General features: G+C 34.4%; 1 protein-coding gene across 1 annotated transcript in view; it reads left to right on the top strand.

The window, feature by feature from the left end:
* Tecrl (trans-2,3-enoyl-CoA reductase like) overlaps positions 1-14,322 on the top strand; it is a 79,487-nt gene that overhangs the window by 29,541 nt on the left and 35,624 nt on the right. The window contains exons 3-4 of the mRNA XM_021211298.2: positions 10,313-10,357; positions 14,036-14,139. Of these exons, the coding sequence (XP_021066957.1) occupies positions 10,313-10,357; positions 14,036-14,139 (149 nt within the window). The remainder of the gene's footprint in view (positions 1-10,312; positions 10,358-14,035; positions 14,140-14,322) is intronic.

The raw sequence follows: 14,322 nt of genomic DNA, 5'->3' as shown, positions 1-14,322 counted from the left end.
AGAGAGAGAGAGAGAGAGAGAGAGAGAGAGAGAGAGAGAGAGAGAGAGAGAGAGAGAGAGAGAAATGGGGGTGCTTCATTACACCAGGTGGCACTTCAATTATCTATGTAGCTCAGGATGATTTTGAACTCCTAATTCTTCTTTACTTTATCCCCCAAGTGATAAGGTTGCAAACATGCCTCATTATGACTGCTTTTATTTGTTGTTGCTTAGGTCTCTTATTAATACAAGATAATATAGACTGAAGCATTTTATGTGTACATAGTTTCTTGCATTGAAAATTCATTTCAGATTTCAAATTCCCATTTTAAAATCAAAACAAATCACCACATTAAAAAATATAGTGATATACATAGAAACAAAAGAGACAGAGGGAAAGTAACTGATATGAATTTTTCATAGATTTATGGGTCTTGGCATAGGTTCATTTACTATAATAGTTTTCTCTATGTGTGAATTTTTTTTTTTTTTGAGACAGGGTTTCTCTGTGTAGCCTTGGCTGTCCTGGAACTCACTCTGTAGACAAGGCTGGCCTTGAACTCAGAAATCCGCCTGCCTCTGCCTCCTGAGTGCTGAGATTAAAGGTGTGTGCCACCAAGCCCGGCTCAAAAAGATTCAATTTTTATTTATTTATTTTTATTTATTTATTTTTGTTGTTGTTGTTTCTTGAGACAGGATTTCTCTGAGTAGTCCTGGCTGTCCTGGAACTCACTCTGTAGACCAGGCTAGCCTCGAACTCAGAAAAATACCTGCCTGTGCCTCCCAAGTGCTGTGATTAAAGGCGTGCGCCACCACGCCCGGCTATGTGTGGATATTTTAAAGACTAGTTTGACCTCTACTTTCCAACTCGACAGCAAGAGCTGATAGTCATTCCTACCATCCGAGTGAATCCCCTAGGTGGTCTGTACTTTGTTTATTCATTCTGAGCATAAATTCTTATCTATAACACCCTGTTCGCCAAGTTGTGGTGTTTCCTCTCTGAAATGAGTGTCAAGGGATAAACACCTATTTTCTTCCAAGTTTTCATCTGTAAATTAAAAAATAATAAATCTTCAAACCAGTTATAATGGGAGTATAAAAATCTTCTGTTAAGTCATGGTAGTTTCTAACTCTTCTTCCATGCATCCATAAAAATTATAATAGTTGATAATCTCTCATCAAGCATTTGCGGAAACAACCATCAAAGAAAATTCTGTAAGCAAAGCGTATTTGTCAGAACTTGAAGCGCAATTCCTGAATTGGAAATATATTTCCAGTAACATCTAAAATAAAATATTTTTGTTCCTAAACATTTGATTTCTTGAAACTTCATTGAATTATGAATGTATGTGTGCGTGTGTGGAAATTTCTAATCACTGTACATATAATTATGATCAAGTGATAATAAAAACATGTTTTCATGAAAGTTGAATCTTTTCCAGTGGCAAAGAGAGGTGGGACATTAAGCATCCCCATATGTACAGGAAGTAGTTTAAGATTGAAAGATAAAAACAGGGTAAGGATGAAAAATAACTGCACTCAGAAGCTCTGGTTTGGGGCTGGTGAGATGGCTCAGCAGGTAAGAGCACCCAACTGCTCTTCCAAAGGTGCAGAGTTCAAATCCCAGCAACCACATGGTGGCTTACAACCATCCTTAAAAAGATCTGACTCCCTCTTCTGGAGTGTCTGAAGACAGCTACAGTATACTTACATATAACAAATAAATAAAATAAATAAAATCAAAAAAAAAAAAAAAACCAAAAAGAAAGAAAGAAAGAAGCTCTGGTTTTCATGTATTCAAATTTATTGCTGGATTTGGTTCCGAACACCTTTAACTGCAGTCTTCGGAGGGCAGGGACAGACCAGACAGAGCTGTGTGAGTTTGAACCCAACTTGGTCTACATAGCTAGATTTATGTGTCAGAGTCTACACTGGGGTTCCTATTTCTGGAAATGAGCAAACAAACAATAACAAAAAACAAACAAACAAACAAACAAACCCCAAAACCACCAACAACAATGAAAACACCATTGCCAAAAACAACTTGATAGGAAATTGAGGTTGTTTGTTTGTTTGTTTTTTTCAGCTTGCAACTGATAGTTTCCTGCTTCAGGAAGTTACAGCAAAAATTCAAGTGAGGAACCTGGAGGCAGGGGCTGATTTAGACACCACGGAGAAATGTCACTTGTTAGATAGCTCCTTATGGCTTGGCCAGCCTGCTTTGATACAGTATTTAATACAGTAAACCCTTGCATGATGCCACACAAGATGAGCTAAAATCTCCCATATAAGTCATCTATCCAGAAAATGCATCACTTGTTTCTTACTGGCCAGTCTGGGAGGACCATTTTCTCAGTTGACGTTCTCTCTTGAAGAATGACACCTTTTATAGTTGTATTGATATAAAAATTAGACACTATATTGTTATCCTGGAACTTAGAGAAAGGACCACTAGAAAAATATGTATTGTTAATTAATTATCAAGGTGATGTACAGTAGGAATTGCAACTGATAGAAAATGGTATGTGTATAAGAATTTTGATATCAGGTAAAATGTAATATAGTAAAAAAATTGATGAAGGATTTATCTTAGAATAGATAGGTGGACAACTTCTAGAAATCCTTGTAGAGAAGAAACATGTTGGAGATTTGGAATTATTTTATTTTATTTTATTTTTTTAGGTCATCCTCCTATTTCATAATTCGGAGTGTTTACTTATTCAGCTAAAAATATTATTTATTTGAGTTTTCTTCCTGAAACCATGTCTCTATCTTCCTGCAAAAACCTCACTCTGCAATATTGATTATATGTTCCTATGCTAACCAGTTTCTCTTACCCAAGCACTGCAATATCAACATTATAGTCTAGCCATTACATTTTTTTCTTTTTTTTTTTTTTTTTTTGGTGAGCAAAAATATTCTTGTTTTATTGTTGCTGATTTGCATGAAATAGTTTCCGTTGTTGGGCAGGAGAAGGTAAACACTTCTTTCTTTCTTACAGATTCATAAACACTGCTCTGCCTCTCCTCCTAAAGCCCTAAGTGTCTGCCTAGAATCATGGTCCAGTTTGGCTTGATTACTTCATTATGTCTGCAGTATTTATAAGACTGCAAGGACATGGTTTGCCACTCATACACATGTGTCGAGTTAGACTGAAAGTGTGTAATGAGTGAATCTCTCCAAATAAGTGAAACAATTATTTAGGCAAACTAACACAGAAGCCAGAGGTTGTAGCACATCAAGGAGTCATTTCAGGTGATGTGTTATGGTAATTTTGATGAAAAAGCAACAGAAGTTATGCCGTAATAAAATACTATAGTTACTGCACATTGCAATATACAAAAGACACCCTGCCTTTGTGCACTCTTTATTGCTTTGTTATCTCTTTGTAGTGAGTTTATTTTGTGAAAATAAAAACTTCACATTGCAATGGGTCTTTTGGCTACAGGAAAGCCAAGCTGTATGACTCTATAAATACCAGAAAGAAAAAAAACAGTGGTAGTTATTGGGGAAATAGTTGTTAAAATAAAATCTACGATTTTTTTTTTTAGATTGTTGAAAGTATGCTGCTTTTGAGTAAGACAGCTTCACTTTCTAAAGTATAAGATCAATCAATATTTCAAGGTTTTTCACAAATAAGTCATGGAATTATTAGTTAAAATGAGAATAATTTACAGAGTTTGTATTATTATTTTTAAATCCTATTTGTTCTATACAAGGATAATAACTACTATCAATATTATCTTCCATAATAAAATTAACAATTATTCTATAATTTTTTGGTATTATTATTTTTGGAACTTTATTTGCTCAATATCTTCTTATTGATGCTGTTCTTTTCTTTGATGTCTTAGCTCATTTGTTAACAGAAAGAAATTATTTTTTAAATTCAAGCATGGTCTAAAATTCATTGAAGAACTTATAAAGTAGTGATCTATAAATTGGAAGTCTATACAGACAAAAGCAACCAAAAAATATAAAAAGCATAAAAGACTGTTATTTATGTGATGCAATGTGAAAGTGTAATTGCTGAAATACAAGAACCAAAAAGTAGAAAAAAAGCACACAGCTCTCTTAGAAACTTGTTCGAAGATTTTAACACCTTGCAATACATACCAATGGTCATTAAAGAAACACTTTGTTAGTATTAGATATATTAATTACATATATTTATAATATATAATTGATTGAAATATATGTCACATATTATACATATGTATATATAATTATGTTATAAAATATTATTTTTAATATATGTTTATTTACAAATGTTATTTTAAATATATATAAATATAGGTTTATATTTTATATGTTATAAATGTTATATATAATATATAATAATATTCCATATTTATTTTACTGATACTCTACCATGTGGATAAAACCAACTTTTTCCTAATGTTTATGCTTTTATATCCACACAAAAGTGCTGAACTTTAAGAACATAGATGATTTTCATTAACAAAATTGTGTTTGTTTTTTTTTTTTATAAGAACTGGGCTAGAGAAACTACCCAAGGAGCTTAAGGGGTCTGCAGCCCTATAGGAGGAACAACAATATGAACTAACCAGTACCCCCAGAATTTGTGTCTCTAGCTGCATATGTAGCAGAAGATGGCCTAGTCTGCCATCAATGGGAAGAGAAGCTCCTTGGTCTTACAAACTTTATATGCCCCAGTACAGGGGAATGCCAGGGCCAAGAAGTGGAACTGGGTGGGTAGGGGAGCAGGACAGGGGGAGGGTATAGGGGACATTTTGGATAGCATTTGAAATGTAAATGAAGAAAATATCTAATAAAATAAAATACTGGCCTGATTCTAATACACACTGGCTGAGATAGCAGGACCCCTTCAGTTCTTCTGATTGACTAGGGGTAAAGCTTCATTAATATGCACTACAAAGACAGCTTTGCCTAGCTTGCCAGCTCTGGTCTTTATACCCAAATGTAACCCAAGGTCTTCATACCCAAATGTAACCCAAGGCTCTGTGGTTGTTGGGCTAAGCTTCCTAGGTGTCCTTAACCTAAACCTTGTCTTTGCTACACATCCATCATTTAATCTCTCTTTAGAAACTTCTAATATAATAATTGCTTCATAATTTTATAGCTATTATCAACAGAATGATAGACTGGAACAGTGGATTATCTTTAAAATCACAAATATTTCTGTGTATGTCTGGATGTCTGATATTAAATTACATCATTCTACATGTTTTACTGTTTTTTTCATATTTGTATTGTTTTCTAGATTAGATTCTATTCCTACATATCTGTACCACAATGTGATGTGTGTGTGTGTGTGTGTGTGTGTGTATGTGTGTGTGTGTGTGTGTGTGTGTGTGTATTGTAAATATGTGCTGACAGGCGGAAATAATTTGTTAGATCTCCTGGAGCTGAAGTTACAGGTATTTATAAACTTGACCTGGGTGTTGGGATCTGATCTCTGGTGTTTGAAATAATAGCAGACACTCTTAACCTCTGAACAGCCACTTCCCTTTTACTTCACTCCTTTATTATTATCTTCTTCCACCCTTCAAGCCCATCATTTAACCTGCCAGGTTTCTGTTGGTCCTAAACTCAGCAAATATACTAACATTAGGTCCCATTTCATCACATGTGACCTACATATGGCAAGGCAGCTGTTCCCTCTTCTTGATTTTTCATGTCAAATATCCCACTTCAGTTTATATGTATCCAAGTGATATAGCTCTCCGTGTATCACAGATAGTTTTCATTTCATCATATGTGGTCTGAAAAGACATATGACCTCCAGTCTTTTTTTTTTTTAAAGATATTTTCTTTATTTACATTTGAAACTTTATCCCCTTTCCTGGTTTCCCCTCCAAAAACCCCCATCTCTCCCTGCTTCCCTTGCTCACCAACCCACCCACTCCCACTTCCCTGTCCTGGCATTCCCCTACACTGGGGCATCAAGCATTCACAAGACCAAGGGCCTTTCCTCCCACTGATGTCCAACAAGGCCATCTTCTGCTACATATGGAGTTGGAGTCTTAAAGGCAGTGTTACAATTTGTTCAATTTTCTATTGCTGTAATACAGACTATCTCTCTCAAATTTCATTTCATAGCAAATAAAGACTGTTGTTTACTTGGAGTGTAGAATGCTCCTTTCCAATAATTGTATTATTTTTCTACAATGTCATTTTTAAAAGACAAGCTTTTTATTATTTATTTTTATTTATGTCCACTGGTATTTTGCCTGCATGTGTATTTGTGTGATGGTGTCAGAACTCCTGGAGCTAGAGTTAAACACAGTGGTCAACTGTCCTATGTGTGCTGGGAATGAGGTCCTGTTTCTCTGAATGTGTGCCAGTGCTCTTAACGATTAGCCACTGAGCCATCTCTTCAGCCCTCAAAGTCCATTTTGTTTTGTTTTGTTTTGTTTTGTTTTATCCAGATGGGGTTTTTCTGTGTAGCCCTAGCTGTCCTAAAACTCACTTCGTTGTTGACCAGACTGTCCTCGAACTCAGAGATCCATCTGCCTCTGACTCCCTACCATGTCAATTTTAATATGAATTAAGAATTATTCACCTTGTAAATTCTTCCATAATGGTATGTTCTGTCCACCATTGTTGAAAACAGTTTTGCCATGCTGACTGGAGGGACCACTTCAAGACTGAGGCTGTGGAAATTTTACTGAGAGTAATCAGACTTTTTATACAGTTATCTGAAACAGAAGATAATGACAATTGCCTGGATTGATACAGTTGTAGTTGCCAGGATACAATAAAGTTTGCAAGATACACAGGGTGCACAAGATTAATGTCCAAAACTAATTCTCCTGTGCAGCTTTCATGCTACCTTGACTACTGAGGGTCATACAGAGAAATACAAAGGAGCCTGAATACTTCATTGTCTGAGGGAGTACATCTGTCTCTCAGGAACTGGAAGGTACACTGTACCTCAGGAGCCATAGACTATAACCTGAAAAATCTATGACATATGTCTTTCAAGGCAGGTAGGCCAGGCCAACTCCATGGTTTCCTACAGTTGACAATCAATAATATATACATATACATATGTGTCTATGTGTATATGATATATACATACATGTATATGTACACATGCGTGTATATGTATATATGTACATATATATATGTATATATGTATATATGTATGATGCACACATACACTTAAATTTGAGAACAGTATGTTTATTTTCACTTATATTTAGGAAAGCATCTTCCTTTAGCCTGCTGAAGCTCTAAAACACTTGCTCTATGCCCTCAGTTTACTTGATTGTCTTCAGAAGATTATCTTGAGTAGGACGTCATCTGAAATGTATCTGTCAGCTGTCAAGTTCACAATGAGTTTTCAGTCAGATCTCCAATTATTTTGATTTAATCTAGAAGGTTACTGCACATTAAAACAAACATGTATGATACACATCAATAGTAGTAATCTAATTGCTACTATTTTCAGTGTAAAGACATGATTACCATGTAGAAAAAACACACATTCCTCCAATTAAGCTACTTGCTATTCTCTTAAATAACTACCAGGTTTATTTAGCATTTTGAGGGATGGGTTAGGCATTGCTTTCATTTCTAAACATTCCCCTTTCAGACAAGCACATGCTCTATTTCAGAAAATCTCATAAACTCCATCATTGATTATCGTATTCCATATTTCTTATGAATGGTCTCATTTTTACCTTTCTGTAAATTCTGAAATCTAGAAGCAGGTGTGGGGCTCATACATACCTCTATTTAATATGATCACAATATGTCTATTATGACGTGTTTTCAGAAAATCTCCTCTCCTTTACAATGCCGAGGCTCTGCTAACACACTTGCTTCATGCTCTCAATTTACTTGGTTGGTCTTAGAACGTTTACCTTGAATAGGATACCATTTGAAATGCACCTGGCAACCCCGGCAACTTCACAGTGGGTTTTCAATCGTATTTCCAATTATGTTGATTCTATCTAGAAAGTTACTGTACATTAAGCCAGGTTTATTTCAGAGATTGTAAAGATATGTAAAATATTTCCATTTAATCTTAATAGTATCCCACATTATTTACTTCTAACATTATTTTATTAATTATAGTTCTTTTTACAGTATAAAAGACACTTTAGGGTGATGAGCCATTGTTTTGCCCAAGTGTCTGCAATCAAACAGCGTTTTGGTGCTCTCCTGCATTTGATCGTTTCCTAGTAGTGAATGGTGAATTAATCTGTGTCATTGGACACATGCTATATTAGGCTATACTATTTCTGATACAATTTCAAAATAAAACGGATACTTTATATAATTATTATGTGTCTGTTTATTCAGTTTGATTTTCCACATGCATTGCCTTTTAAAAAGATGTTAAAATGTTGTAAGTATATCGATACTGCTTATCTTCACTTGCCTAGTGGATCGTCAGTGATAAGTAATGTAATGAAAAGTACTTTACTTGTGGCCGGGTTCCATTCTTTTCACAGTGTTATTGAATAATGTTAAGGGGGATTTTAAATGTATGGTCAGACTACAATAGCTATTACATAAAGCGCATTTACTCTTGCACCTAATAAGATGTCATTTGGGGTGACTTTTATAGTAATAATTCAACTGTGACACCATGATCCAATATCAGCCTTGGATCCACAAGCTATTTGATGTCTACAAGCTATTTAAACAGGTAATAACTGTTACATAGCTGAAGTGTATGTGCATGTGTATGTGTCTATGTATACATACATAGAATTGTATACATTTATATAGACATATGGATATATATATATATATATATATATATACACACATATATGTAAATGTTCAGAACAAGAGTTATTTTTGCTTTGGCCTTTCTATCTAAGATAGCATAAGTTGGTATAGAATGTGATGTCTTCAATGAATATTATTAAAATAAACAGAACCTGATTACTCATGTACAACTTTCATGGGGTCACAATTGTTGTCAGTGAACCGCTAATCAAATTGCTTGTACATTCTTCAGTATCAGTCGTCCTCACACGGTCAATTAAAATGGTTGACTTTTCTGTGGCATTTGGTTACCTTGTATTTTATTTGTCTCAAGGTCGCACTGCAGCAGAACTCCCTTTAAACTATTTTAATAAAGAGCAGTGGCTTACAAATCAAAACTTTAAATGAATATGTAAGTCGTAAGTATGTTAGATAATATATAGGATAAAAGAAATGATCGGGTTATCTAGAGCATATCCTAAAATGATGTCACAATATTTGTGTGTAATCTTCATAATCATGATCCCTAAATTTTGTTTAAGATTAAGCCTAAGTACACATTAGTTTATCATAAACTTTTTCTTAGGATTTTCCCCATGATAATCTTCATACACAAGTTACCTTTTGCTGTAAATTCAGGAGTATTTCATTTTTTTATTTCAGTAATTCACATCTTTACCATTTCTAATTATTAAAACATTTGCTTTTTAAATGTATTTACTTTAATAACTCAGAATGGTGTTTTGTAGCTCAGGCTGGCCTTGCACTCCTAATTCTGGTTGACCCTCCAGGAGGATGGTAATGTAATTTTGTGCCTCAATTGATCTCACTGTTAATAGTAATTAAAATGTTTTTAGGGGGAAATCAATGATGGAAGAATTTCCTTGAAAATATACTTATGTTTAATCTATCATTATATGTTAGATAGAATTGTTTAACATTTACTTCAATAGACATTTAATAGAACTGTATATAATTTACTTTTAGCAGAAACAGATTATCTTTCAATTTGGGAATCATTTTTCAGTATGGCAATATGTTATTAAAATGTTAAGGATTTCTTGTAAAGAAAGTATTATTCTATCTATTCATATATGTTGTAGAAAAAGAAATTTTAAGTTGGCATTCCTACAATTATTTATATATTCACAATATTCCAAGTCAATCATCCGTATCATTCTAATGGAGCACTTCTGTACATTTTATTCTGATGGGGAGTCTAAGCCTGTGGGTGTTATTCTAACAGCACTTACTCTTAAAGAAAAGAATTATTTTCAGGTCCCACAGTTAGAGAAATTTCCAGTATAAAATAAAAGGTCATCATTTTACATAAATGTGTATAAAATACTATTAAAGTATTAATTATACTATCTACCTTGGTTCTCTGGGATTACAAAAATTGGTACATTCTCATAACCTGAGCACATCTTCATTGTCAAGTGACAATTTCATCTAGTAAGCACCCACCACTGCTAGTCAACACTCTTCCAATGGGAATTACAGTGTCTATTTCATACTGAGTATGTGTTTTATTTCTTTTCCCATAAGGATCTTGTCTTCCCTCCATGTTTTATAGCTAAGTCTCTGCTTTTACTAATATTAAATGTTATTTTTCACTGTATAGGTCCAAAGTGGTACCCTTCTCGAATTGGCCTACAACTAGAATATGGTAAGACCAATTTCAACCAATCAATTCATTTAATTTAGAATCTGTCCTCAGAGCTCAATAACTCTCATTTATTACTTAGTGCATGCATGTAAAAACTACTCTGTTTGAATCTAACATTCCAGTGCTTGTCCCTTTTATTACTGAACACTATTTTTTTTGAAAATTCCACTTTGATTCCATAATTAGAATACTATGATAAAATGAGAGAATAGCTAATGAAATTGGGAAAAATGCAACATTCTCTAGCAGAAGTATTAAGAGCAGAATTTCAATAGATAAATATATAAATGTCAAAATAAGTCTTACTTAAGAACTAATACTACTGATATTGCACCACCTGGACCTACCACTTAAAGCCTTCTGTTTATAAGAGAACTGTTGATTGAATTAGATTTTTGTAAGGTTTGTAGAATGCGTTTTTTAAAATTTTAGTAGTGTTTTATAGGAAGCACTTATTAAGGAGTTGCCACTTTGCATATATAGGATTTTTTTCTTCCTTTGCTAATATTCATCAGTCTAAAATTTCACTAGAATCTAAGCCAAATTCCTATTTTTTAAAAAAATGGAAAGATATTCTGTTTATACACGCACACACACACACACACACACACACACACACATATATACTTGTATGATAAAATGATAGTGATTTATTATATTTTTATAATCCTTTATAATCCATATAACTTTAGTATAAAATGAATCATCATCAGATTTTCAAGTCAAATTCCTCCTTACTGAGCCAAGGAAACAAAAGCATTGTCTTGTTTCTATGGACCTTCATAAAATGGCTTATACTAAATGAAATGATTGTATCATTTGAACAAATTCCTAACACAAAAAATGTCTGTGTGAGAGTACTACAGGCATCGGTGTCTAATACAATTTCTATTTAAGGCATACTCCAAGGGAATGAAGGATTCATGTGTTAAAACAAGTCTTCTAGTGGCTGAGACAGTCAGGACCAGGAAGTGGGCTAAGCAATATCAAACTTCGAAGTATGTGTTTGGATAGAATTTGAGTAATTACTTTTTGGGGGGAGAGAGTGAATTATTTAATTGAAGTTAGCAGTGTATTGTGAAAATAAGTTTCTCTTACCTCAGGTTTTTGTTGACTTTTCTACTTAACCTACTTATGGTACATTGATTGTTATGTACAGTCAAAAGACAACAAAAGACAACAAATTCAGTAAATATTTATTTCTATCGAGTGTGTGTGTGTGTGTGTGTGTGTGTGTGTGTGTGTGTGTGTGTGTGTGTGTGTGTGTGATGTCTTTGCAGAAATCTGTAGAAGCCAAAAGAAGGGATAGGATCTCCTAGAGTTAAAATTACAGCTGGGTTTTGCTTAGCCTGAGTGCTGGATCCATACTTCCAGAAACGCAGCGAGCGTTTGCAATGACTAAGCTATCACTGCAGTCCCATTAAGCTACCAACTTTTAAAAGTGTGAAATCAGATCATGTTTTAGATTCAGTGTTTCACTTATGAATCTATAATAGCTACAAATAGTACCGCAGCAGTGGGAAAGCTGAGTCCAAACAAATCCATACAACAACTATGGAGCTCCTTCAATGCATTTGGAAATATAATTTTCTTAATGAGCAATTTGCCTCCTGAAATTATAACTTTAATTTCCTCATCCAACAGATAGTATTAAAACCAAAACTCAGTATATTTTTTGTGTGCTAAATGGTAAACATTCATTTACCCAGGGGCTCTTAGAACTGGCTGTAATTTGTTGACCATGGCTAGACTCATACATTCTGCTGCAATCATCCATTAGCACGTGACTGATCTTGTATGCACAAGATCACAAACACTTCACTGTGAGCCAAGTAATCTGCTTCCCTTTAGCAGAACAAACAGACCATATGATGGAGAAGAGAGGAAGTCAAGAACTGTGAGCTTTAGAGCTGCCAAGCTCTCTCCCTCAGATTATCTGTTGACTAAAAGCCATCAGGAAGCCATCTATCTTCTGAGAGTCAGAAAGGAGATATCAATGTGGTACTTAAAGTGACACAGAAACAAATGAATTTTGTTTCTTTTCCCCACAGCTGTTTTACTGTGCTACTGCTTCCCAGTGTTCCAGTCAGTACACTTGAATTTCTAGTATTTAAATTTGAGGAAATGCCGTATTGAAAAGCTGAAACATGGATATAAGCAGGTTTTGTTTTCATAACTACCAATATGGAAAAACTTAGAGCACACCCTCCATATGAAATCCATGCCAAATACCTATATTAGGGTGTGTTCCTGAATATAGCCCATTGCTTAGAGCAATTATCTGAAGACTGGCTTGTTTGAAGCTTGTTTGGGCAGAAAATCAAGAGCTCTTAAATAGAAAAAGCATGATCTACAAGGGTGGCAGGTCCATTGTATTGGCTTGCACCCTGTCTCTGTATACTTTTCTTCCTTTATATAAAGACATTTTCTGGAAAGGCAAAGGACAGACATTTTTATTCCTAAATTAGAGAACGGAATGAGGAATTAAGGGGAAAATGACTCAGAGAGAAAAGGATTTGTTATGCAAATTTGTATCCTCAATACTCAGAGAAGAGGTATACTTGGGACAAGTGGAGACTGGCTAAATGTGGTGGTTTCAGGAGCATCCTGGGAGCTTAAAAAGAGATGGAAAACGAAAGGAGAATACTGAGGATAACCTCTGTCTTCCACCCACATATGTCTAAGAGAATGCAGAAACATACACATCTACCTAGACACAAATACTGGGAGAGAAAGACACAAGGTGTGGGGAAGAGAGGGAGAGGGAGAGGGAGAGGGAGGAGAGGGAGATGATTTATTAAGTATCTGGTTTCTTTACAGAATGTCTTTGCTGAGACTATATTAAAAACAAATGTTTCAATGTTTTATTACTATAAGTTTTTAAAGATAATGGAAGAATACAAATGATTTTCCATTTTAAAGAACCCAATAGGGCAGTGGTGGCATATGCCTTTAATCCCAGCACTTTGGAGGCAGAGGCAGGCAGATTTCTGAGTTCCAATCCAGCCTGGTCTACAGAGTAAGTTCTAGGATAGCCAGGGATATACAGAGAAACCCTGTCTCAAAAAACAAAACAAAACAAAACAAACAAACAAAAATGTATATTTTGGACTGTTGATATGGCTCCGTAGTTAAGAGCACTGGCGTTTCCAAACGTCCTGAGTTCAAATCCCAGCAACCACATGGTGGCTTACAACCACCCATAATGAGATCTGACTCCCTCTTCTGGTGTCTCTGAAGACAGCTACAGTATACTTACATATAATAATAAGTAATCTTTTAAAAATAGAACCATATATGTATGTGTATATATATATATATATAACACCATGTATACATGGTCTTTTTTTTATCTAGTATATACCAAAGCTTAAGTCAAGGGCTGGTTGAGTTGAATTTTCAAGAGAAAATTCTTGAGTAATTGCCTTTCTTTCCATGAATGCTAAAGACTGTCTATATTTTGATCTGAAAGCTTTTGGCAATCTGAATATCAGGAAAGTTGATGCATAAGTTACTTGGATAAAATGCTTCAAGTCTGATAATATTCGGAGCTGATATGTAATACAGTGACTCTTTAAAACTAATTCTAAATAGTTTCCAGTTTCATATTAATAAACTCATTGTCACTATGTTATGAAATGATATTTAAATATTGCTTCCTCATTGCTTTTACGTTAGGTGGCCCATATTTGAAGGACTACATCACAGTTCAAAGTGTCGCAGCTTCTTCGATTATCACACTCTATTTTACAGACTTGGGTCAACAAGTCGGGTGGACCACAGTAAGTATACATTGAATTTTAAGACATAAAATACACTGTTTAAAATTTCATGTTTATATTTTAGGCTTTTTTTTTTTAAGTGATAGAAATTGAATCCAGTGCCTTACTCAGGTAAATTAAAGTCTGACCATTTCTGTCAAATACATTTATATTGAAATTCAACACTACAAATATGTCTTTTGA

Source organism: Mus pahari, chromosome 13 (genome assembly GCF_900095145.1).
Source record: "Mus pahari chromosome 13, PAHARI_EIJ_v1.1, whole genome shotgun sequence".
NCBI lineage: Eukaryota > Metazoa > Chordata > Mammalia > Rodentia > Muridae > Mus > Mus pahari.
This window is presented reverse-complemented; position numbering and strand designations above follow the sequence as displayed.